Here is a 24370-nt window from a genome sequence, read left to right on the forward strand (position 1 = left end):
TAAAAAGGCCTCGTACAATGACCGGCTAAAGATGAATATGAGAACAGAACAGAGACTAAATGGTTGGAAAAGAATGCTTACTGCAATAGCAAAAACCATTAAAAGAACATTACTTGCATACAATTCAAAAATGTCAGCCTTTATAATAATACCGAGTTCACAATGGGACTCTCTGATGCACAGAACACTTCTTGCTTGCACAGAGTGGCATCAAAGAGATTAAAATACAGAGGAACTTGAGTAATGAGTGTGCCCCCAGCTTTTTGAAATGCGAAGATTGGTGCGAACCAATAGCAAAACTTTTTCCAACAGGTGGTGAGAAAACAACAGGCTAATGGACAGAACTAGATTGCTTAATTAACAAAATGGGAAGTTAAGCATCACAACTCAAAGGGGCCCTTAATTCAACGAGCAACCCACACAAAACATGATGCATCAATCTGCCAGAGTAGTTATTGTTCTTTACAATCTCTGTTAGTTAAATCACTTTCTTTTCCATCTTAGTCTTCTTCTTCGGATGCCTCCTTCAACCACTGCACCCAATGCATATCCAAGTTGTAAGCCATGGAATAGAATTATACATGTCTGGACGCACTCAAACTTTTGTCTCTTAATTGACGCAATCACAGCTCCATTAGAATGATAACAAAGTGTGATTTTAAAAGAACGAAGTATACATTAGATTTAGGGTTTAAAAAGAAGAAGGAAAATAATCCTTCCTTGCTCATCGTCATTAATAAGGTAAAGGCTAGTTCGGCAAATAGCATATGGGTCTGCCTCCGCTGTATAGGACATATATTGTATGGATCCAAATTCAGAATATCCCATGTCTAAAAGTCGATAACAAGAATAACAACTGGAAATAGCAAGTGTGAAACCTTACCTGAATGAATGCTTCTGATTGCTTGACAAAAACTTTATCTGATTCCTCGGCATCTTTTTTCTCATCAGCCCATCTCAATATGGCATCCTCTTCAAGAATATCTTTCTCGTATAAAATAGGCAAAATCTAAGAGAATATAAAGGTAAAAGAATCAGTCGTTCAGCCTGAATATTCTATTAGGAATTTAATGGACTTCGGAAGGTTTGAAATCTCAGCCTAGACAAGTAAAGCAAGCTACAAGTATATCCCCAAATTTGATTAAGTACACCCAGCCAAATTAACTTGCAAAGACCAAGGCATCTTTCCCCAAACTCACGTCTATATCCAATTACAAGCTAGCACCTTTTTTCTTGCACAATCTAAACACTACGTCATTAATTTAAATCATAAAAAGGCGCCTCATATAGATTTTCCTTTAAGTCCTCATAATGACATAGGACTTGGCCTTCACTCATAGTTGCAGGACTTAAGCAATATCCTTTCATTCTAAGCAGGAGCTGACTGATAATTTGGCACACCTTTAGGATTAGATTAGTTTTTATCGGCTTACCAATTGAAGCAAACCTAACTGTAAAACCAGGAATGCATTATGTGCTGACCAAAGCAGAATATGAAACTGACTCAATATGTGCAACTTTTAGTTAATAGGTTCCAGACTAATGCTTGAATAGTCACACCCATAAACCCAAGACAAGAAAGATACCTGGGAAAAAGTGGGAGAAAACTCCTTGGCAGACTCTAGACACATTTCTTCAAATTTCAGTATCACTTCAATCTGTCCATTCCATCATTGATGAGATTTAGTTTATAGACAATTTCAAGTAAAGGATATAAGATATGGAACGAGCAAATATGTTGGGTGTTCAAAATTTTTACTTGATCAAGCAATAAAATTTTTACTCAATCAATTGACAGAACTGTTTGATAGTAATGCAACCATATCCAAGTAAACATAGAAAAAAGTAAGAAATTTTTTATTTTCTCCATATGATGTGAAGATTCTCATTCAAAGGGAAATACTAAAAAGAGAGTGATATGATATTTCAGGTAGGATATACCCAATTAGAAAGAGTAAACTGGATGATCAACAAGTATGAAGGTACATGCATGACTAAGTACAACAATACAATAATCAAAGTTCAAAGGGACAAGTATGACTAAGTATACAGAGCACCATTGGTTAATGATCAATAGAGAAAAGACAGAAATATAAGGTGCAAATGGTGATATACATCCAGTTAAAAAGAAAAATCTGATGCATGTATGGAAATTTAGTTTGAAGTACAAAACATCTTTGAGCAATGTTATGCCAATTAAAGTGAGAAATAAAGGCAGGATTGAATCAGCAATTCGGTGAAAACTGGTTCTGCCCTGAGAGTTTAGTTAAAGATAAACTGGTTCCGACCAGGATTTAATAGCAGCAGATTATGCAGGAAAAATGTTCCAAAATAAAGTGGGATTCAACAGAGAGCTTAGGCAGTCTTTCTAAATTGACAGGGAAAATGTGCATTGGCCAAAGAAACAATAATTAATTGAGAACATAAAAAACGCAAACCTGGTCATCTATTTCTTTTGCATAGAACTTTAGCAGCTTTTGCCATGTATTTAGAATGTCGACAACATTTTTGCACAATTCAGCTGAGAGGTAAAATGAAGTGTTAATTTAAATTTAAACGACATAAAGCATTAGTCAGCTCCCAGGGCTATAAACTTAACAATTTTAATAAAGCTAGAGTTCCATCCTATACATCGAAAAAATAAAATGAAAGTAATCACAAGTTTAAAATGAGATATGCTTCTAGTAAGATGGAACTTGTAGTGAGAATCACACCCAGTCAAAAAATTCACAGCTTTGCATCCTATCTTGGTTTGCGAAAATTCATATGCATTTTCATTCTCCAAGAAAAATTTTTTAGCTCTGGATTAATCACTAGATATGAAAATGCTCTATGCTGGCATGAATGTACAATACAAAAAACAGCTTAAGATTTTAAAATTACCAGCTGAAGTATATGAAGTTTCTACTGCCAATTTCATCATTGCATAAAATATCGCTCCAGCACAGTCTGCAGATGTCATGTTGTACGACAACCTAAAAAGAGTGACAGAAAAGCTTGGTTGAGGAAAACGATGGCTGAGAAATATGTCTTCTTTGATAGTTCAAGCAGTATAAGTATCACAAACAAAGCTCACAACATGGGTAGGAACAAATATGACCTCAGAAAGGTTTGTTAAAAGCTTGAACAGTTAAGTCTCATGGCCAAGAAGGATTTGAGACACCATTCATCCAAATCTAACACAGATCATTTCTTCTTTTCTTTGACAGGGATAACAACATAAATTGCAAGTAAAAAAATTCTGCACAAGTATGCAGAGGGAAACATTCACCTATATCATCAGCCCACCTATCCATTGACAAGTAATCAGCAAAACATGAAGAGAACTTTTGTTAATTTTTCCTCACTTTCACATGTAGCTTAAATGCAAACAAGTAGATACACTAGCTTTTGAAGGAATATGAAAGGAGTTGCACTGTTTAGACTAAATAAAAATTCATCAGACGATGATATATATTTCAACATTATTGGAGCAAGGTGCCTAAATAAATGGAATGAAGCATACCGGAGTGAGTTCATCTCAAGGATTATGTCTCCAACTTTGATATTTTCATGAACAGCCCTCAAAAATGTTGCTTCAACCTGTAAACCATTATTGTAGGTTCAAGATTGTGCGAAAAATTCTCATCATCGTTCTAGTTGAAGTTTTTTACCTCTTTCTCAAAGGTGTCATCTCTAGAACCTTCATCATCTTCAGAATCATCACTCTGAGAGCCAGGTTTCAACTCTCCGGAAGGTGATAGAGCACTGCTATCTAGATTCAACAATTCCCAATCATCTTCTACAGCTTGCATGGCCTCAGCAAGTTTCTCAGCAGGAATGGGTGCAACTGAATGCCTCCATTCATCCTCATGAACTCCTTCAGAGATTGACCAAACATAACCAGCACCACCAGGCCCAAGCTGATGAGACTTAAAAAGTGTTAAGCATGATATACAGTTGCTCGATAAATGACTATTTAAGTTCTCTTGTTACCAAGAAGAAGAAAAATTAAAAAAACAAAATAAGTAGACAGCATATATAACAAGCCTATACTGCAGTAAGGATTGAGACAATTAACTGAAGAAATGAACCAGCTATCTGGTTGCTACACCTTTGCATTTCCAATATATATACTCTGTACTTGGTCATTGTTATTCCACATTAACATTGTTTTTGTCCTTACACCTAGGCATGAACTTCTTTCTCACCATAATTCAGGCTTTCATATAAAAATTTTGAAGAAAATGGCAGAGTAACAAAAAGAAAATTATAAAACTAGACATATAAAATAACAACCACGGAATAGCAGTCACAGCTATTCAAAGCAGAAACCAAAATTAATAGCTAACCTCTGATGCTGGCCAATGTTGAGTCCCAGATAATTCAGATGTCATCTCCTTGTTCAGAATATCCCCAGTACCTGTAACTGTTGTATAACAAAAAAATTCTAATAAGACAACAGAATAGAGCCAATGAATCATCATCATCATCATCTCTCTCTCTCTCTCTCTCTCCCCCACATACATACACACTCGAGCGTGCAGAGGCACATAAAACATCAAGAACTTACATGAATCTATTGTTCCACTGTTATTATCAGCATACTCCAATTCTTCATCACTGTCTTGCATAGTTGGCTGTTGAAGCAAAGACACTTTTGAGTAGGCAGGGACAACAAATTGCTGTCCAATAACAACCTGAAGTAAAGAAAACATTAGCACAACTTAAATTAAAAGCAACAGATGAAGTCAATAAATCAAGAACAGACAATTAGAACGTGGCAAGATTTTGAACTCATTACACATATCAAACTTAAAAAATGCGACCTCCATTCATTTTGAGCTTGAAAGTAATAACCTAATAGCACATGATGACCAAATTTTCGTAGAAACTGGCTTCGTCTTTGAGCTGCTGTCTGATCACCACAGGACCCGGCCAACATCCATCATATGCTTGAGGGTCAAGACTATTACTACCACCTCTACTAGAAAACTGACCTCTTCCACCTCTTTGATTTCCTTGGCAACGGTGTCCTTAATACTGATGGTCAAACGACTTCAATGCCAAATCTTTGTTAAAATTGTTGAGATCATTGCCAATTAAATATCTAACTTAACTCCATTGTAGCCTATAATAGTAGAGTTCTTGATTTTCCTTCCTAGATAATATCCACATTCTTATACCATTTCTTATAGTCTGTAATAAAGTGTATCTAATATAATATCCCCTGCCCCTTTGTTTCGGGAGTATATGTAAAAAAATTTAAAGAGGTGAGCCAAAAAAGAAAATTGGCCGGCATGATTAAAAAAAAAAAAAAGAACTCACTGAAAATTGACAGATAAAGTTATTTCACCCTAAGGGAATACATTAGTAAATTCCTACTGATTAACATTCATTGAATTGAGATAATTCCTACATAAATCTAAATCAGTGCAAAACATTAAACAATGTCGAGATATTTTTATAGTTCCCAAAATATTTCGGAAAAAGGATTTTGCCTTTTCAGTTGAAGTTTTCAGCCCAGAACATTAAACAATATTTCAATCAGTGATTATCTTGCTAGCATGTTAAATTCAATGAGAAGCAGCACGACAAGAAAATACATTAGAAAGAGAAGGCAAATACCTTGAAAGACAATACCACACCAGGTTCCAAAACTGCACCTGACTTAATTACCACCCCATCACATACAATTGCATGCCTTAGTTGACAGCCATCTTCAATAGTGACATCATTCCATATATAGGAACCTACTATTGAAATATTTGATCCGATTTTGCAGCCTTTTCCAATAACAGAATTTGAAATTTTTGAGTTGTTCCCAATTCTGGTTCCTTTTCCAACAACAGTAAAAGGACCAATTTGTGCAGAACGTGATTGTTCTATTTCTGTACAGAAATGAAAATAATGTGCCGGTAAGAACAACTTATCCAAAAGGATATCGTCAGAAGCTCCTTGCAAAAATACCATGCTACGGAGATGAGGGATTTCACATTGTGAGAATTACCACATAATAACTAAACTAATAATGAATTATTGAAGAAATGCCATTTCATCATATCCATATAATGGTTCACTATACCATCAATGGTGTACTCTAAGCCAACAAATGGGATAAACAAATCTCCTAAATTATTTATTGGCATCAGAAAAATATGCTAAATATTTCCAATCCTAAATCAGAATTGCATACAATTACAATAATATATCTCCATACAATGAAACAAGAAAAAAAAAGACATTAAAAAGCTCAAGACAACAGTAAAATGCAGTTTGAGCTGGCATTATTAAGTTCCCAGTTCCTGCTAATGGCAAAACAGGCAAAATTCAAAACATGAAATAAATAGACAGAGACACACACACACACACACATAGAGAGAGAGTGAGAGAGGAGGTGAGAGAAATAAAGTTATTAGAAAATACAATTAAATATAGTTAATGTGTTTCAAAGTAAAGTAGACTACTAATTCTTACCTGTTGCGCGGTACATCCCTTGTCTATCAAGCTTAGTTGCACAATTTCCAAAAAAGTTCACATCTGGCACAAATGGGTATGTCCACCTCTGAATGATGTCCTTACTGACAGTGTCATAGCTTCGGTAGTTATCAATCCTAGCCGCATAGCTTGAGTGAATCTCGTAAGTGAATATTTTGTAACCCATAATCTGCAAAGCATCAATATGTTGTCTGTAGAATGTAAGAACTTTCAATGAATCGCCAATTTTAACTGTAATGAGAAATATCTAGCAGATGATAATAGAAGAATGTCAAGTGACAAGTGAAATTTTAAATACAAATTAGTAAGATACTTCTTCAAAAGTTATTTAACTTTAATGTGACAAATAAATTAAGAGAGAAAAAATATGACAAAATAAACAAAAACAAATGTGCATGGATATCTCAATAAATGCAAAAAGATTGAAAGTGAAGACATCAAAGTTTACCCAGGAGGGTTAGAGATAGTGGTAGTTAGTAATATATAGTTAAGTCTCTTTTGCAGCTAACAGACATATGCAACGCAACATTGACTGCTCTTCAGGGGGACATTAACATAAATAGGTATGCAAAAGAACTAAAAACAATTATTCAAGTGACAGGCTAACAGATTTTTACATTCTTTTTATGACTTTAACACAAAGCCATACGTCAACAGGCAGCAGACATAATGCGCATATGCATGCCAACATATGTGCACACGCATTCCTATGATCAGGATCCAACATAACATATACATGTCCATAAGCAAGTTCTCACATGCACTGAGCACATCACTCATAAATTATGCTTTAAAAGATTACTAAAGCATGTTAAGAACAGAGCATACATCATCAACCAACAATCCCTTTACAAAATGACGGCGCAGGTGTTGATAGTCAAAATTGTCAGTGAAGAGACTCAGAACTTCTGGAGAACATATATCAATATAGCAATCCTGTAAAAGGAAAAGAAATGTGTCAGTGTAATTTGTTTGAATAGAAAGAGAAATAATTGACATTGAAACTAAGGCTGGAGAAGGTAGTAAAAAAAAAACAATGGAGGACTCAAAATATAAGCTTGGTCCATCAACTGAAAAATTTTCAGGTCAGACACAGTTTTGAAAGATGTGAAATAATTTGAGGAACAAACCTGCTTGTCATTATGTAGAGAAATAGAAGGATTGTCAGCAAGCAACATGTTGTCAATAGGTATGACCCCCTTCAAGTGGTCAGACTTATCCTCATAGTATAGAAGCTGCTTCGTTTCAGGATCAATAGCCATAAATAGTTCATCAGTACCAAGCCGTGACTGGTGGCTAATTAGAGAAGGCTTTGACTGTTTAATAACCATAGTCATTACTGCATTACTGTCTTTTTTCCTTCTCTCTTTATGTTCTTGGATAGCCTGTGTGAGTGACATGTTGCTTACTGTATCCCCACTAACAAGGATAAAATCTCCATGTATCTTCAAAAGCCAAAATAAAATTAATCAGAATATCACATAGTAAAAAAAGAAACACTGATATAAACAGAATACAGAATAATTTACTTAAAAAGAACCTGATAGTTAATATATAGCTCAAAACGAACCAAAAGAAAAATTATAACAACTTCCCAATTTTATTACACGAGTTATATGGCCAATCAGGCAGTGTTGACAACATTATTCAACATAAAAAATTAAAGTTTTCTAGCTTTTTAAGTTTATTTTACTTATCACTAAAGAAAAAAAGATTAAGAGATAACCTCCCTTTACATTCCATCCTTTAAACTCCTAAAATCAACTCCCCTCAGATACCTTAAATAAGTCCTCAGGTTTTCAAATGACACAACCAAACTTACATTACTTGAATACATGAAAAAGCAAAAAAGAAAAATAATGAAAACTTCAAGAAATAAATAAACATACCACATTGCGTTCATAAATTAAACGCAAAGCATCTCCAGCACTAATAGAATTATGAGACTCAATAGTTGTAACAGTGAAATTAGGCTGCGAAAACCATTCGGAAACCTTCAAATAATCAATCACTTGCCGAGAATGAGCGCAACAGAAAACGAAAACGTCTTCAACTCCAGCAGATTCCAGCCATGCTAAAGTGTAGTCAATCATAGGCACATTTACCAGCGGCAATAAAACCTAAAAAAGCACACATTATAAATTAATTATATTTTTGCGCAGTACTCGTCTGGTTATCAAGTTCACATTCTCTAATACGTATAAAGATAAAGGATACAAACTTTTGGGCGTTCAAGAGTGATGGGACGGAACTTGGTGGTGAAGCTATCTGCTAATAGAATGGCTTGCAAAGGATGTCGAGCTAACTCCTCTGGGTCCTCTGCAACCCTAGTTCCGCCTTTTCTCTGCGCACCCATCTTTTCTTCTTCGTTACGCTTATTTCTGTTACTACTAAGTATCGATAACCGAAAATTGAATTATAAGATGATTGAATTGAATCGATTTTGATAAATAGGAAGAATTGGAATTGTATAAACCCTACTCTCTGCTTCTGCTGATCAAAGAGCAAGGGATTGGAGAATCGGGGGTCGGGATCGCCTACAAGCGTGATTATATTAGGGGTTTTTATTTTTCAAACGTTGACACCTAAACTTAAGTAGCTATTTTATAATCCATTATGGGCTCATTAAGCCTCCCCATGAATTAAAAATCAAAGCTGAAATGATCTTTGAATCCACTGTGCTTTGAACTTGGGCTAAAAGGTTTGCAAGTTCTTTGAGCTTCCATGATATGGGCTTTTTAGTTGCTGTTAATTTGGTATCCCGAAAAGCATTAAACGACGAGCCGTTAGATCTATGGACAGGACATTTCTCCAAACTACATCAATAAAAGTGTTTTGACTGTTCAGACGAATGAGCTGTCGCTCGCTCGTAATCTACAAGAGATGGAGCGTTGGGTCTTGTGTATAAAAAAAACTAGAACTAGAGCAGCAGCCATGCGAACGCATTTCTTTCTCCTGCAAAATCCATGCCTTTCTTAGAGTAAAGACTTCGAGTACATGTAAAGTGCATTTATTCCTCAACACTTATACTATTTGACGTTACTGACAGCAAGCAAATTATACTAACAACCCCAGATCCCATAGAACTGTGCAAAAGATTAACAGTTCAGATTAAGATACTGAATATTTCTGTTAAACGATCAGCCAAGAATGATGGGATTAAAGTTCGCGCTGGTAAAGATCAAACCACAAGAAAGTGTTATTGACACGTTGAAAGTACAGAGAAGGTGGGAAAGTGGAAAATAGAGCGATCCTTTGTTCTTGTGCTCGCAGCTCTCCTTTTATGTCAGATACACAAAAAGCGAATAAATAAACAAAACACTACGTTCATGTTCTTGAAGTAAGCAAGTTTTGACTCTGTTCTTCTCCTTTCATTTTCCTTTTTTTTTTTTTTAATAATGGCATTATTAGTTGAGTTAATTAACCATTCAGTCGAATATTAAGTTCCAAAAAGTCATATTTATTTTGAACTCAGGATCTCTTACTCCTCAAATAAGTGAGAAGACAATTAGATCACATATGATTGGTTTAAAAAATAATTTTTATAAATATGTCCAATCAACTAATAAAATATAATTTTTTAATTAGCTATGATTAAGGTTATTTTATAATATCCTAAATTTCACTAAAAGCGCTATCGGAAATCACATTATTCCCCCTACTCGGACATCTATAGCAAAAAACCATTTTAAAAATATTGATGTGTCACTCCATTATTTAAGCATTCCTATTTTTCTTTTTTTTTTTACTATCATTTTTACAATTTGATTGGCCATTAAAATATTTTTTAAATTGAAAAATTAATATTTTATGATATTAATCAATACTTTTAAAAATTTAATCTTATGTATTTAAAAATACTTGTTCTTTTTTACTGGCTACTAAATATTTTTTAAATTTAAAAATAAAATATTTTTTAATTTTAAAAATTAATATTTTTTATATTAATCAATTCTTTTGAAATTTATCTTTATCTATCTAAAATTACCTACCTATATATATTTTCCTTTGGTTGAGTCTCGATTCTCCATGTATTTTTTTATTATTTCTTTCAACTCAATCCATTAGATCATTGTGTGAATTTAATTGTTCGTTCAATTTTTTTTTTTTTTTTTCAAATTTGCAGATAGTTTTTACAATACCCAAATGCTCCAAGATAGTTTTTCAACTCAATAATGGGTCGTTTGATTTTTTTTTTTTTAATAAAAATGAGTGGATGGGCAATTAATCATTTGAATTATTTTAATTATGTTGCTATTGCTCTTCCTTTCAAGATTATCCTTCTAATTTTTTTTTTTTTCCATATGTATCCTAATTTACTCTATGAAACAAAGGGCATGTGCTTTTGTACTAGGATATATGATATGAATACGATTCCACGGACAAATAAAAAAGGACAAAAATGGCAGAACATTAATTATTCAGATGGATCCACTACTCTACTTAATTTTTTATTTTTTTTAATTTTAATTATTTTTTGTTTTCTTTATGCGTTTAAGAGTTATTAATTGATTAAGATATTATTAATTATTTTTATTGAAAAAAAAAATATTATTATATTTTTTTAAAGTTCAAAATAGGAATATATTCTTTTTAGTGAGATCCGAAACGAAACGGAAATTAGTGATTGCCAAATAAATCTTTATTTATTAATATTTTTAATTTGTAATAACGTTAACAACAAGAAGTCCAAATGATCTTAAGAATCAAATCTACAACGTGCTGAGTAGTAGTCCCTTTTTCATCATTTATTTATTTATTATGTTTTAATTTTAACATAAGATTTGTTTATTCTTTTTTCGGAACAACATAAAAATATTTCAACTTTTATTATTATTTTGTATTAGAAAATATATATCATCTTTTTATATTTTGTAAATCTGCAGTGCAAATATAAACCTCGCGAAAAAAAATAAACCTCACGATTTATATATATATATATATATATATATATATATATATATATATACACACACACAGATGTTTAGATTTAGATAGTTTTCATCCACCTATTATGTAATGTTTTTATTTTTTTATTTTTTTTTTTTAAACGAATAACTAATATTTTATTAAACATTAATAAAATAAGTAATGTTTCATAATTGGCTCCTTAAATTTTAATAACAGTTCAAATGTTATACTATAAACACTATAAATAATAATAAAGAATTGTGTTTTATTGCCGATCAGAGCTTAAAGTGTTTTAAAATAGTGAAAGAAAGTGGAAAATTCAGTCATTTTTTAAATTATTCGAATACTTCAAATTAATTAACAAACTTTATCCCTTTTTAAATACCTCATAATTTTAAGTGAGGACATAATTATCAATTTTGGATAACAATATTTTATTTCTTCTAAAATTTTGCCCCTTTTAAAATAGAAAAGTAAATTTCTTTTATTTTCTACAATACAATGATGAAAAATAACTATAAAAATAAAATTGACAATTCTCCGCTAAATAACTAATTTTGCCTAATAATCATTTAAATTAGTTTTTTTAATAATGTTAAACGAAATAATGTTTTAGAATAAACACTAAAAGCCATGATGAAGTTGTCCTTGAAATGAGATTTGATTGATGAGAACAAAATAATGATTTGATTTTAGATAAGTTTTCAAAACGGTAATTATGTTTAAAATTTATTAAATTGCCACTATTGATAATAATTCAATTTGGGAGTTTTTTTCCGTAAAATTAGTTATAGTAGTATTATTTAATTGTTTGAGTAATTTTTTATAAAATATTAAAAGTTAAAGGTTATATAAATTAACTTTTTATAAAATGTATTCTCAAATAATATTATGTTACGAGAATATACAGAATAATTTTTAATCGCTAAAAGATATTTAAAAAATTATAGGAAAATTCAGAATGTTTGGCTCTTGAAGAGTATGGCCCCACCTAATAAGAGCACATGATAGTGCATTATTAATTTGAATACAGCCAAAGCTCATGCTGGATGAACAGAAACAGAACTGAAAGGTTTTGGCAGTATTAGTAGAGTAGAAAACTTATCAAGTTTAAAGTAATAGCCACTGTTGCCTATCAGTATCAGGTCTTATGTGGAAACAGAGGTTTGTAATCTTTTCCCCATTTCACAGCTGTCACTGAACATAAGGAAACTGCTTATTTGTATCCACCAGTGCATCCCATGTCATGTCAATACACTTATTATATTAAATTTTTATAAGTAATAAATTTTATAAAATTCTCATATCAAGTTATTTTATTTTTCTACTATTTTTTTACTAATACAGTCATCAAATGCCTGCCTTTTATAGAGGATTTGATTCAACTTTTTTTTTTTTTAATTTCAATTAACAATTAATAACTGATATAAACTAATATAAATTTCAATCAACCGTTAATTAGAAATGTAAATATAAAATTTATTTTACGTTTTGACAATAATAATTATTAAAATTTTATCAAATAATTAAAATTTATCAACTGATGATTATCAACTACAAGTGTTTACAATTATTAGTGTCAATCAGGTGTAGTAGAATCGTCTTTTTACTTATGTGAAAATTGAAATGTCTCAAGTTTGAGCTCTTTCAATCACGAGTATTTTCATTAATTTAGTAAGTTAAGAAGATGATTACCCTTATTGTATAATATGTAATATAATTTCGGTCCGTTAGAGTTTTCAATAAATAAAAATATAAAAAATATAAGTAGTATTCAACAATTATTTGCAATAATATGAATAATATATGCAAAGTCATTGGAGGTATTAGATTATGATGGATCAATTGAGGGGACAAAATATATTTTTCATTTTTTTTTTCAAATGAAAGAGAGAAAAAAAAAACAAATTAATATATCATAGAATGTATTATATTATAATGATACTTGTGAATTACTTAATTGAATGAATTCCACATAAACATAGTTAATTATTAAATGAATGTGTTTGACGTTTTTAAAAAAAATACTAATCACATTAATTTTTCTAAAACAAGAATGATTATGCTAATAAAGACTTCAAGTTCAAGGTCTGAAAATTTTAAATCTTGATTTGCAAAAGTGTATCTTTGATTAATAAAATTTCGATTACAACTGACATATAGCAGTAGAAACACAATTTTGATACAAAAGATCTAAAAATTTTATTTTATGATTAGAACTTGAGATCTCTCAATTTTTATATGAGTGATAAAATCAGTCAGATCAAAATTATATTAATCTCAAAAAATAAAAGAAATGGAAAAGATGAATTAATGCATAACAACCTTAGTTTTTTAATCCGTGAAGCCTTTCTCTTCAAAAAGTTATTTGATCATGAGAATCCCACCATCTTCAATTTCTTGAACAATGCATTTCAAATTTACCAAACGCAATCCATTGAATATTGAAATTATTAAGTGATTTAGAACAACAATATAAATTAAAAAAAATATATGAAATAGAAGAAATTTTTCTCTAGAATGAATGGATTTTATGCGATGAGGAACGTTCCTCCATTTGCTTTCTTTTTATGTATTATTATAAAAGATTTTTATTTTATTTTATAAAAAAATAGTTTAGAAATTTTTTTCTCGAAAATATTATCTTTGGATGTTTGTATTTTTTATCTCCTATCTTCCATTCAATAGTTTTTATGAGAGATTTTTTTTTTTTTTGCATTTATAACCAATTAACAATTTGTATTTAAAAGTCCATTTAATTTTAATTACATTTCGAGTATTGTAGGGCCTATGCATAGAGCAATTATTCCAGTGTGACAATTTTTATGTTAAAAGCATAAATCCGAAATTTTTATAGTTTCATGAGAGACTTTTATTGAGATAAATACAATTAATATTATACATGCATTTATATAATATCAGTATTTAAATTTATGTCAAATAAGAAATTATATTATATATTAAATAATGTTTATATTACTTAAATATATATATATATATATATTTAATATAGTAAGAATATAATATATTTAATTATTATTTTAATAAATTTTGAATTTGATTTATTATAATTATTTCCTATAAGAAACTTATTATATAAAAGTAAATATAATTTATATTATTTATTAAATGATATATTATAAGATTCATTGTTTGATGTGAAATAGATAATAAAACTCACTAGAAATATATATATATATATAATATAAAACTATATATAACACGTTATATTAGCAAATCATATAATACATTAAGAGAATTTTTTATTTTGTAATAAAAAATTACTTACATGTGCATAGACTTTAGCAAAAATAAAAAAAAAAGAAAAAAAATATCAAAATTATAAATAATGTTCTAAAATAATGATTAATATGTTAAGTATCATTACAGCTAAAACTGATTTCTCATCTTTTAAAATTAATTTTTTATGAGAGTTTGGTTGTCAAATTATAATTATTAGAAATATGTTATTTTCTTAACAAGAATTGAATTTTTTTTTTATTATTTTATAAAATGTACTTTTTTATATTTTGTGAATATTCTTAAAATTTTAGTGATGTAAACTATTTATTATAAAATTAATAAAAAATATACATTAATTATATTTACTCTTAATATATAAAAATTAACGAGCATAAACAACGACGTCGTCGGGAAACTAAGATGTATATAAACTATTTTTAAATTTAAAAAATAACTTGCGTATTTATTTTTTTACCATGTAAAATCCAACCATAATATATCTTTTCCCTCCTCAAGACTAATATATTACCATATAGACAATCTCACACTAAACCCGTTACAAACACAACTGACAAAACGAATCAACACATTCAACGGTCAGGATCCACGAACCTCCATTGCCGTTAGTTGCTCCTTTCTCTCTCCTACTCTCTGTGTTATCCCGCACAACACGGCTCTCTTTTCCCCTTTCTCTCGTCTTTCCGTTCTCTCTCTTTCCAGAACTTTCACCTCTTGTCTCTTTTTCTACCTGATTCAAAATCGTTTCAAAATTTACTTCGAAGACGTGTTTCTTTTCTCTCTCACTAATCGGTTCCTGGAGCTCTAAAGATCTTTTCTTTTCAAAGGGAAATTCGAAGCAGATTGATTTCTCCACTCTGTTCGACTTATCTTCCCTTTGTTGATTTTCTATTTGCAGTTTCATGCATTATTTGTTGGCTGCGATTGGAAATGTGAAGGTAATTGTTTCCTTTTGGTTGCTGAGAAAATTCACCAAAATGGAATTTATTTTTAGTATTAATTTTCTCGTTTCCCTCCTAAAGGTAGTTGCTTTTTTATGGATTTCAAGCACTACACAACATGCATTATTGTTCTTATATTTCCCTTTTGATAATAGGAAAAAAAAAGAAAAAAGACTAGCTTATCTGATGCTTTATTTGCTAATCAGAATTTGATTTTCGTGTTGGTTTATTTTAATGCAGAGATCGAGAAGTTGAAGATATTAAGAGTTCCGTGGAATGGATAGTTCAGAGACATAAAATTTCAGAATTTTTTGGACTCTTGGTTTTTGGAAAGCAATCTAAGCTTTCAAAATTTCTTATTATTGCTTAATTATCACCATTTGGCTGTTTAATTTCGTCGATTAAGGAGAAGAAGCGGATACCATGGAGACCCTTCTAGGCTCAGTTATGTCAAAATATCAATCGCTATCCACATCTGATCACGCTTCTGTGATCTCTATGAACTTATTTGTGACGCTTCTCTGCGCTTGTATTGTGATTGGTCATCTTCTAGAGGAGAATCGATGGATGAATGAGTCCATTACAGCCCTTCTCATTGTGAGAATCACTCTATTCAAACTATTATTCTCATTAAGTTCTTGATTTCTTAGTCGTTTTAGAAATAAAATAAAAGCACCTTGTTGAACGTACTTTACCTTAATTATATATATATATATATATATATATACCCTTTGATTTAGGATTTTATTTGTCTGTACTAAAATGTTTGGTGCTGTATATGTTGGTGGCAGGGTTTATGCACTGGGGTTGTTATTCTGCTGATTAGTGGTGGAAGAAGCTCGCATCTTTTAGTCTTCAGCGAGGATCTTTTCTTTATATATCTTCTGCCGCCTATTATATTTAATGCGGGGTATATTTCTTGCTTTTTTAGCATTGGTCAGTCGCATGTTATTCTCTCAGAAACTGGTTGTTTTCAGCAAATATGTGCATGTATAAAGATTGTGATTTGATTTTTGTCCTTCAAAATTCTCAAATCTGGAAAATGTTATTTTTATATAATGTTTTCCTAGTAATGAGCAAGGCTCACCTGTCCTTTGTCAATCATTGACATTCTGTTATTTGTTTTATGTTGGTGTCATGGTGATATTACTAATTTAATTTTTGGATGTTTAATTACCAACTTCTTCTTGCTGGATTTAACCTTTGATTTTTCACCCTGCATCCACAGGTTTCAGGTGAAAAAGAAGCAATTCTTTCGTAATTTCATCACTATCATGCTATTTGGTGCTATTGGCACATTAATATCCTGTTTCATCATATCTTTAGGTATGGAAGAACAAACTTGCAGTTTTTTTAATTCTTTGCCATGCTTCTGAAGTTTCATTTAGGCAAACACATGGTTAGATATTTGCATGAACTCAAACTTGCCAATTGTCAGAACCACACCCCTTCCTCACTTTGTTTGGATGGAGTGAGGGAAGGTTTAGTAAAGTAAGGGGTAAGGTTTGGTATGGAAAGGGGAATAAGTTTAATAATTTTAGCTTCCATTTATTCTATTAAATTTGCTGCCTAGAGGATTTGGCTTAGGATCTCAACATAAATCAGGATTAGATCACTTTTTGGTCTGGAAATTTCCTTGCCAATGTTTATTGTTTGAACAAAAACAGAATATCTAGAAATCCTTGAAGTAAACTTCTTTGTTGTTTGATCTTTATTGACGTCAACAACCAGTATATTTGATTTGGCTCAATGACAAGAGTATTACTCGGTACTGATTATTAGCTTTGTTCTCCCAGGTGCTACACAAATCTTTAAGAGAATGGATATTGGTCAGCTGGATATAGGGGATTATCTAGGTATTACATTTATGATCTCCTTGTTTTCCTTATTCATTTCTTTTTGGTTTTCTCCATTTGGGAGCTTACTGAGTTGTTCTACTATTTCAGCAATTGGCGCAATATTTGCAGCAACAGATTCAGTTTGCACATTGCAGGTTAAACATATTTAAGGAATAGAATTGGTTTGAATTTTGACATATAACATACTATTCATAAATGTAAATTTGTTTCATCTGTTGTTGCAGGTGCTTAATCAGGATGAGACACCCTTACTATATAGTTTAGTATTTGGAGAGGGTGTTGTAAATGATGCGACATCAGTAGTGCTTTTCAATGCAATCCAGAGCTTTGATCTCACTAATATCAATTCCAGAATTGCATGGCAGTTTCTTTGCAACTTCTTATATTTATTTGTCACAAGCACTATGCTGGGAGTTTTTGTAAGTCTTTACCCTATCTCTCTTGCGCATCCACACTTAAAGATATTTGAACACACACTTTTGTATACTTGCAAGCAATAATGTGAGAAATGCATTTGATTCTTCCTCATGCAGACAGGGCTGCTTAGTGCTTACATCATCAAAAAGTTATATTTTGGCAGGTATGTAGTGGTTTCGATCTTTTTCTCCCTAATTTGTACTTTTCCATATTGTAACCTTCCATTTGTTATACTCACAATGAGTCCTTAAATTAGAAACATGTATTGGCACGACTTTATCAGTTGGTTGGTGGCTGGGTTGATGAAGCCCTATGTAATTTGGTAGAGGTTTATAATGTTGTGAACTTGACTATCGGTATATTTCACTTGCTGGAGGGGTCCAATGATTTTAATTTGAGTATACATGCTTGTTGGTTCCTACTTCCTAGATAGATATAGAAACACATATTTCTGTCTTTGCACTATAGTAAGAAAGTACTAAATGATAATACAGTAACTTGATGTCTAATGTGATTCAGGCACTCAACAGATCGTGAGTTTGCTCTCATGATGCTCATGGCATACCTTTCATATATGTTAGCTGAAGTAAGATTTGTCTTAACTTTCTGAAGATTCTTCTCCTGTTCCCTTCTAATTCGTTCATTACATTTTTTGATGATTAATTTGTTGTTTATATAACTTTGACATGATAACTTCAATTTGTCATGCAGCTGTTCTATTTGAGTGGCATTCTCACAGTATTTTTCTGTGGGATTGTGATGTCCCATTACACCTGGCACAATGTGACTGAGAGTTCAAGAGTCACTACCAAGTATGTCTTATCGAAAATTTTGACTTATGCTATTTGCAATAGTTGATACTATTTCTTTAATCAGGAACTGGTTCATTTTCTTGATATTTTACATCTCGCCCAAACATTGCAGGCATGCTTTTGCAACAATGTCATTTGTTGCTGAGATTTTTATCTTTCTTTATGTTGGTATGGATGCCTTGGATATTGAAAAGTGGAGATTTGTCAGTGACAGGTGTGTATAATATTTATGAAAACTTCATCCTCTGTGTGGGATTATAGTCTATTAGAATACAGTCCCCAATGTAACAGCTTCGTTGGAATACCATTTATTGATATTTATGTGCCGTGTTTGATTGACTTGTCACAGCCCTGGAACTTCAGTTGCAGTTAGTTCAGTATTACTTGCACTTGTTATGATTGGAAGAGCAGCTTTTGTTTTCCCCTTATCCTTCATATCCAACTTATCTAGGAAATCACAGACTGAGAAGATCAGCTTCAAGCAGCAAGTTAATGATTCGTTTTCTTTTGCCTTGCCAGCTTCTTTTTTTATTTTTGTTCTGAATTATATCGAAGCTTATTAACATCATTTCCCTTTAGATTGTGATCTGGTGGGCTGGTCTAATGAGAGGTGCAGTTTCAATGGCACTTGCATATAATAAGGTAAAATATGCTGTTCTTTTTTATTTTTTTATACAAACGAGGGCAAATGAGGGTTCAACACCCAAGGAAACCATGATCGTTCAGTGAGGCCAAGATGCATAATGTATCAATGGAGCTATGTTTCAATCCTTTTTGATTAATATTGTTTATTTACTTATCATCATTTTGTCAACTTCATGTTAAATAAGTGCAGTTTACAAGCTTGGGCCATACTCATTTGCGAGGGAATGCCATAATGATTACCAGCACCATAACTGTTGTTCTTTTCAGTACTGTGGTAAGATATCTCTTTCCTAGGTTGAGTATGTATTATATTCTCACAACCTTGATAATTTCTGCAATGACATCAAGTAGTCTATTTTTGCAACTTTATTTGCTTGATGTTTATATTTTCCTGTGATCTTTGCGCATGAAGAAACTACTGCTTAAAGGAAAGGATAGGTCAAAGTTACATTGCCATGCACATTCTAGTTTTCAGATTCATGGATCATTGTGCTATTTGGATGTTTTCCAATTTTGAAGTTAATCCGGCAGCCATATTGGCAACTTTCCATCCTCTTTCTAAAAAATAATAAATAAAAGTGAATTGAATGGTACTGACCAACTACACAAGTTCTTATGTTTATGTGCATTCAGACGCACACACAGTTTGGGTGTCATCTGCAATTTCTTACCTGTTTCTGCAAATTTGTCCTGCTTAGGTGTTCGGTATGATGACTAAACCACTGATAAGATTTCTGCTGCCGCATCCAAAACACCAACAAACAAGCACTGCAATATCATCAGATTCAAATACTCCAAAATCGTTTACACTGCCCCTTCTTGGAGAAACTCAGGACTCCTTGGATGATCTCGGTGGTCATGATATTCCTCGTCCAAGCAGCATACGTGCACTGCTGACCACCCCTGCACACACTGTGCATTACTACTGGCGCAAGTTTGATGATGCATTCATGCGTCCTGTATTTGGTGGTCGGGGTTTTGTTCCCTTTGTTCCCGGCTCCCCAACAGATCAGAGTACCCACAATCAATGGCAATAAAAAGACAAGGTGTAAAAATATGTAAAGTGATTAGCTTATTGAAGACAATGAAGGAAGACAGTATCTTTGAACCTTCCGATAAAAATTTTGGCCAGATTTTAGCATTATAGTTAGTTTGTGTATCATACAGCGGCTATTGCCTCCTTTGTCATTCTATTACCTGTATAATCCTTGTCAATTTCTTTAATTTTGGTTTCCTCGTAAGACATGAATGTTTAATTAAGTGATGTTTGCATTCTATTGTATAATAGTTGATTATCTTGGTTTTTTTTTTTTTTTTTTTTTTTTTTTTTTTTTTTTTTCCGCATTTGAAGTTACTATTTTAATTTATATGTGGGCTCGAGTGAAGTCTTCGCTTTTTGGGCCCTCATTTTGGTATGTCAAAGGAGGATTTTGTTTTGCTGTCGTCTACTTTACTTTCTGGATTTTTGTTTTCAGATTTCAGGTTAAAAGACGAGTCTTTTTGCGATATCTCTGTTTACCATTTTTGAGATTTCGTTTAAGGATGGAAAAGATTGTTGGGCATTCGGTTTTCTCCAGCTGTTGAAATTGGGTTTTGATTAAGAGAAATGATCCTCGAGGTACTGCCATTGGGGAGCGAAATTGGAAAGTTCAAAGGTTTCGGTTTTGATTATAGAAAATTAGATTTACTATAAAAGACATTGAAAAGGCAAAAAATAACCGAGAGGTTGAATTTTGAGGTGATAATGTTACTGCAATTTATTTCAATCCATTTCGTTTTTCAACGAATCAAAAAACCAAAAAAAAAAAAAAAGATAAATTCATATGGTCTCCTCGTAGCTAGATGAGAGATTCAAAATAAGAATTGCAATTCATACATGACTTTGAAACATAAGGTATACGCCAACCAGTTTCAGCTTCAATAACAGAAGAAATATGTTATTAGAGCTACCCCTCTTCACCTATTTACTTGAAGGAACATTCTCTCCTCTAATCAATCAGGCACTTTACATTTGATATTTCCATTAAGACTATATATGTATACACGCAACAACATACCAACAAGCCTAGAGCGAATTAACCCGAAAAGAAAATGTTCAAACTTACAATCTCTTGCTTCCTTAGAGAAATTATAATGAGAAAGCATAATTAGTATGTTGAGGCTCTAACTATTAACAAACTTTAGTGTACCCTGTGATGGCTGCAAATTCAAGGGTGTGAAACGTATCCAAGTAAAATACTGATGAGACCAACCATAACAACAAAAAGAAGAGGGAACCCCACTTGTGCATTTTTGGCATTTGTCCTGCTCCTCAGCAGAGCCTGCACGTTGATGAAAAAACTCATTTAAGAAGCAAAAAAAAAGAATGAATCTATGTTTCATTGGTTAAAGGAATTAGTGTTGCCTTACATAAAGAAACTAGTTATGGGCTGTGGATGTGTGGCGTTAATTCTAAAATTAGCAGCCGAGTTTCATGGCTAATTGTATATTTATGGGATGGTTTAGAGAGTTTTGCTTGGTAAGCCTCAAGTAGGGCTCATTACGGAAAATCTTTTTTTTTCTTTAACCTTTCTTAGTGGATTTAATTAAGTGCCCTCTTAGATGCATGTCACTTGGCCCCTTCGAATTTACCCAAATAATTCATTTGCTTGTCAGCAAATGATATATGAACCTCATCTCACTAGATTATAAATTCTAGTCAAATTCTTCTCCTCCGTATGTTTTCACAAGCCACATGACCTTTATGCCCATGAAAACGGCAGACTCTTCCATGTCCTATCTACTCATTCATGGTGTTTTGCTCATATGTAACATTGTTCCTGTCTCTTTCAATACCTCAACTTCAAGCACCTCTCATCTGCATGACCATACATGTTCGTAACTAACCAATTAAATTTGTTCTGATCAGAGAACTTACTAGTTCTTCCTGCAAATTTTTTCTCTCCTTGATGCTTAATCTCTTCTCTTCTGTCAATTTAAAAATAGTAGATTCTGCCTGCAAGGTAAACCCAAAGATATAATTATTTATTTGGTTGGAAAAGCCTCGTTCATTAACGACCAAAACCCTGTAAAATTTAGCAAAAGCACAAGGTCCATAAAAACATAATGAAAATGCTGCCTTATAAATGCAATTATATACATTAATCTTTTTTTATCAACCAAAACCTGAGGAATTTGGAACAGAAACTTAGACTAACCTCATTTAGCTTTAATTCAAGTACATTCAGCTTTGACTTCATCTCCTCAACATCATTTATTAACTTCAGCTCCTTCTCGCCCTTCACTGCTACAAATTCTGCATCCTTCAGTGCATTATTTGGTGGATGGAACTCCGCATCCATTCCTTTCTTATCATTGATGGCATCATTTTCTGGCTTCAACTCTTCATTCTTTGCTGTCTTGTCATTAATGGCATCATTTTCTGGCTTCAACTGTTCATCCTTTGCCAGATTTACCTCTACAACTTTAACCAGATTATTATTTTGCATCAACTCTGCATTGTTTGCTGGCTTTGACTCCTTAACATCAATCACATCCTTCTTAGGCTTCAACTCCCCATCCTCTTCTGTTTTGGACTCCTGATCATAAGTCATTTTAAACTCCACGTTCTTGGAAACCTGGAACAAAGACAGAGAATTGCAAGAGGAATTTAAGAAGAATTGGAAGAAAACTGTCGCAATCAGGAAATTGAAATCCTGACTTGAAAGTTTATCCTACTAACCACGTAATTTAAACATTGTCAAGCAAGAACTTTTCTAACCTTGTGTGGTGGAGGAGTATTGTCCACTGTACTCAATACTCGATCTCTCAGCAGCGGACCTTCAAAAAAAGGTTCCTGCTTAAGCACCCCATTAATTGGTGACAGTACTGGAGATTGAGGTGGGCTGATGAGAGTCACTCTCAACTTGATTTCTTCAATATACTTGGTACCATTTTTGGTAAACTGCCAATCATGAAAAAGAGAAGCAATAGGCAATGCTAACAAAATGAATAAAAAGACAAGGTCCTCTAACACCATGAATGCTTACCATATCAGGCGTTATGTCCTCGTCAGACGTCTCAAGAGGAACAACAGTGCTTTGGATTAAGAACTTGTCTTTGCAGATCATATCAACAGAAGCAACTTTTGGAGCTTGCATTGTAACTATATCAACGTGAAGCCCATAGGATCAAAATAACAATATAATAACTTAAGGAAATAATTAGCAGTTAAAACTACAGCACAAAACAGAGTAAAGGGTAGTTAAAGTGCTGAATGGAGGAAAAATAAGGAAGAGCAGTAGTTAAGCGTGTCAAAACAACGCAAATAGCTTTGTTAGCCTCCATTTGCATATCTGGTAATCCAAGTAGCAGAATAGCTTAATCAATGCCATTTCTGTTACATTTTTCAAGTTGAATTACATCATGTCCTAAGTTGAGGATTGTATGCGCACTTGTGTGGTTGTCTTGAGAGAGTCTACTGCTTTTGTGTAAAGATGTGAATTTACAAGAAAGAAACTGGAGCTTTTGTCTTTCATTTTTAATGTGAAAATAAGTTTATAAAACAAGGATAAACTATAGCTAATGACGATAAAGTGTAAAGGCAAAACAAGACGATAACTAATAGAGCCCTTCCGATCAAATAATAATTTCGTTTCAGACTTCATATATCATAACACAACATTAAATGATCAGCAATTATATGGAGCAATATGTGTATGCACTTGGATGCTTATTTACAGTCACATTTACTTGGATGGAAATGAAAAATACTTACCAGTAAATTCACAAGTTGATTTTGCTAAGACAACGCCAACATTTGGACGCACACAATATTTCTTTGGTGAAGTAGTCTTAACCTGTAAATGTCATGTCCAAATCATTCAGTTATCTGGCACTACAAATCTTAATATTTGGACTCACCAAAAAGATGAAATCAATCAAACTGCAATTCAAACCTTGAAAGCAACATTGTTGTGGCTGTTATTAGTAAGTCGTACCACACAGGAGCTCTGCTTCTTCAATTCAACTACAGAAACAAGTATCATGACTATTAAATCCAAAAAAC

General features: G+C 32.3%; 3 protein-coding genes across 7 annotated transcripts; 1 reads left to right on the top strand and 2 right to left on the bottom strand.

Moving 5' to 3' along the window:
• Positions 1–60: 60 nt before the first annotated feature.
• LOC105647624 (uncharacterized) lies at positions 61–9139 on the bottom strand. Of its 4 annotated transcripts, none has more exons than XM_037640161.2 (16): positions 8699–9139; positions 8367–8597; positions 7608–7922; positions 7306–7413; positions 6457–6646; positions 5608–5870; positions 4553–4679; positions 4332–4408; positions 3654–3911; positions 3506–3582; positions 2884–2975; positions 2439–2521; positions 1587–1658; positions 884–1009; positions 678–782; positions 61–533 (listed from the first exon to the last, which is right to left on the bottom strand). In XM_037640161.2, exons 1-16 carry the CDS (start codon positions 8831–8833, stop codon positions 501–503), a joined length of 2292 nt encoding a protein of 763 aa, XP_037496089.1. In that variant the 5' UTR covers positions 8834–9139; the 3' UTR covers positions 61–500. The 4 variants fall into 4 exon arrangements, with proteins under 4 accessions (XP_037496089.1, XP_037496090.1, XP_012089172.1 ...); XM_037640162.2 differs by having other exon boundaries at positions 3654–3902; positions 8699–9126; XM_012233782.4 differs by lacking the exon at positions 678–782 and having other exon boundaries at positions 8699–9120.
• Positions 9140–15160: 6021 nt separating this feature from the next.
• Positions 15161–20618, top strand: NHX2 (sodium hydrogen exchanger 2). Of its 2 annotated transcripts, XM_012233779.3 has the most exons (15): positions 15161–15587; positions 15831–16187; positions 16382–16500; positions 16819–16916; positions 17387–17446; positions 17537–17583; positions 17674–17868; positions 17983–18029; positions 18386–18452; positions 18578–18678; positions 18791–18892; positions 19028–19166; positions 19258–19320; positions 19514–19597; positions 20022–20618. In XM_012233779.3, exons 2-15 carry the CDS (start codon positions 16014–16016, stop codon positions 20358–20360), a joined length of 1635 nt encoding a protein of 544 aa, XP_012089169.1. In that variant the 5' UTR covers positions 15161–15587; positions 15831–16013; the 3' UTR covers positions 20361–20618. The 2 variants fall into 2 exon arrangements, with proteins under 2 accessions (XP_012089169.1, XP_089574317.1); XM_089718191.1 differs by having other exon boundaries at positions 17387–17583.
• A 555-nt stretch (positions 20619–21173) lies between these two features.
• On the bottom strand, positions 21174–24331 carry VAP27-2 (vamp/synaptobrevin-associated protein 27-2; the record flags this gene model as incomplete). Its single annotated transcript, XM_089718193.1, is given in 7 exon segments — positions 21174–21644; positions 22241–22318; positions 22521–22940; positions 23084–23266; positions 23352–23467; positions 24080–24161; positions 24261–24331. Coding segments are annotated over 7 exon segments (1064 nt in total), but the record flags the coding sequence as incomplete, so codon positions are not given.
• Positions 24332–24370: the final 39 nt, after the last annotated feature.

Source organism: Jatropha curcas, chromosome 2 (assembly GCF_041381405.1).
Source record: "Jatropha curcas cultivar XTBG-Jc1 chromosome 2, XTBG_Jcur_1.0, whole genome shotgun sequence".
Lineage (NCBI taxonomy): Eukaryota > Viridiplantae > Streptophyta > Magnoliopsida > Malpighiales > Euphorbiaceae > Jatropha > Jatropha curcas.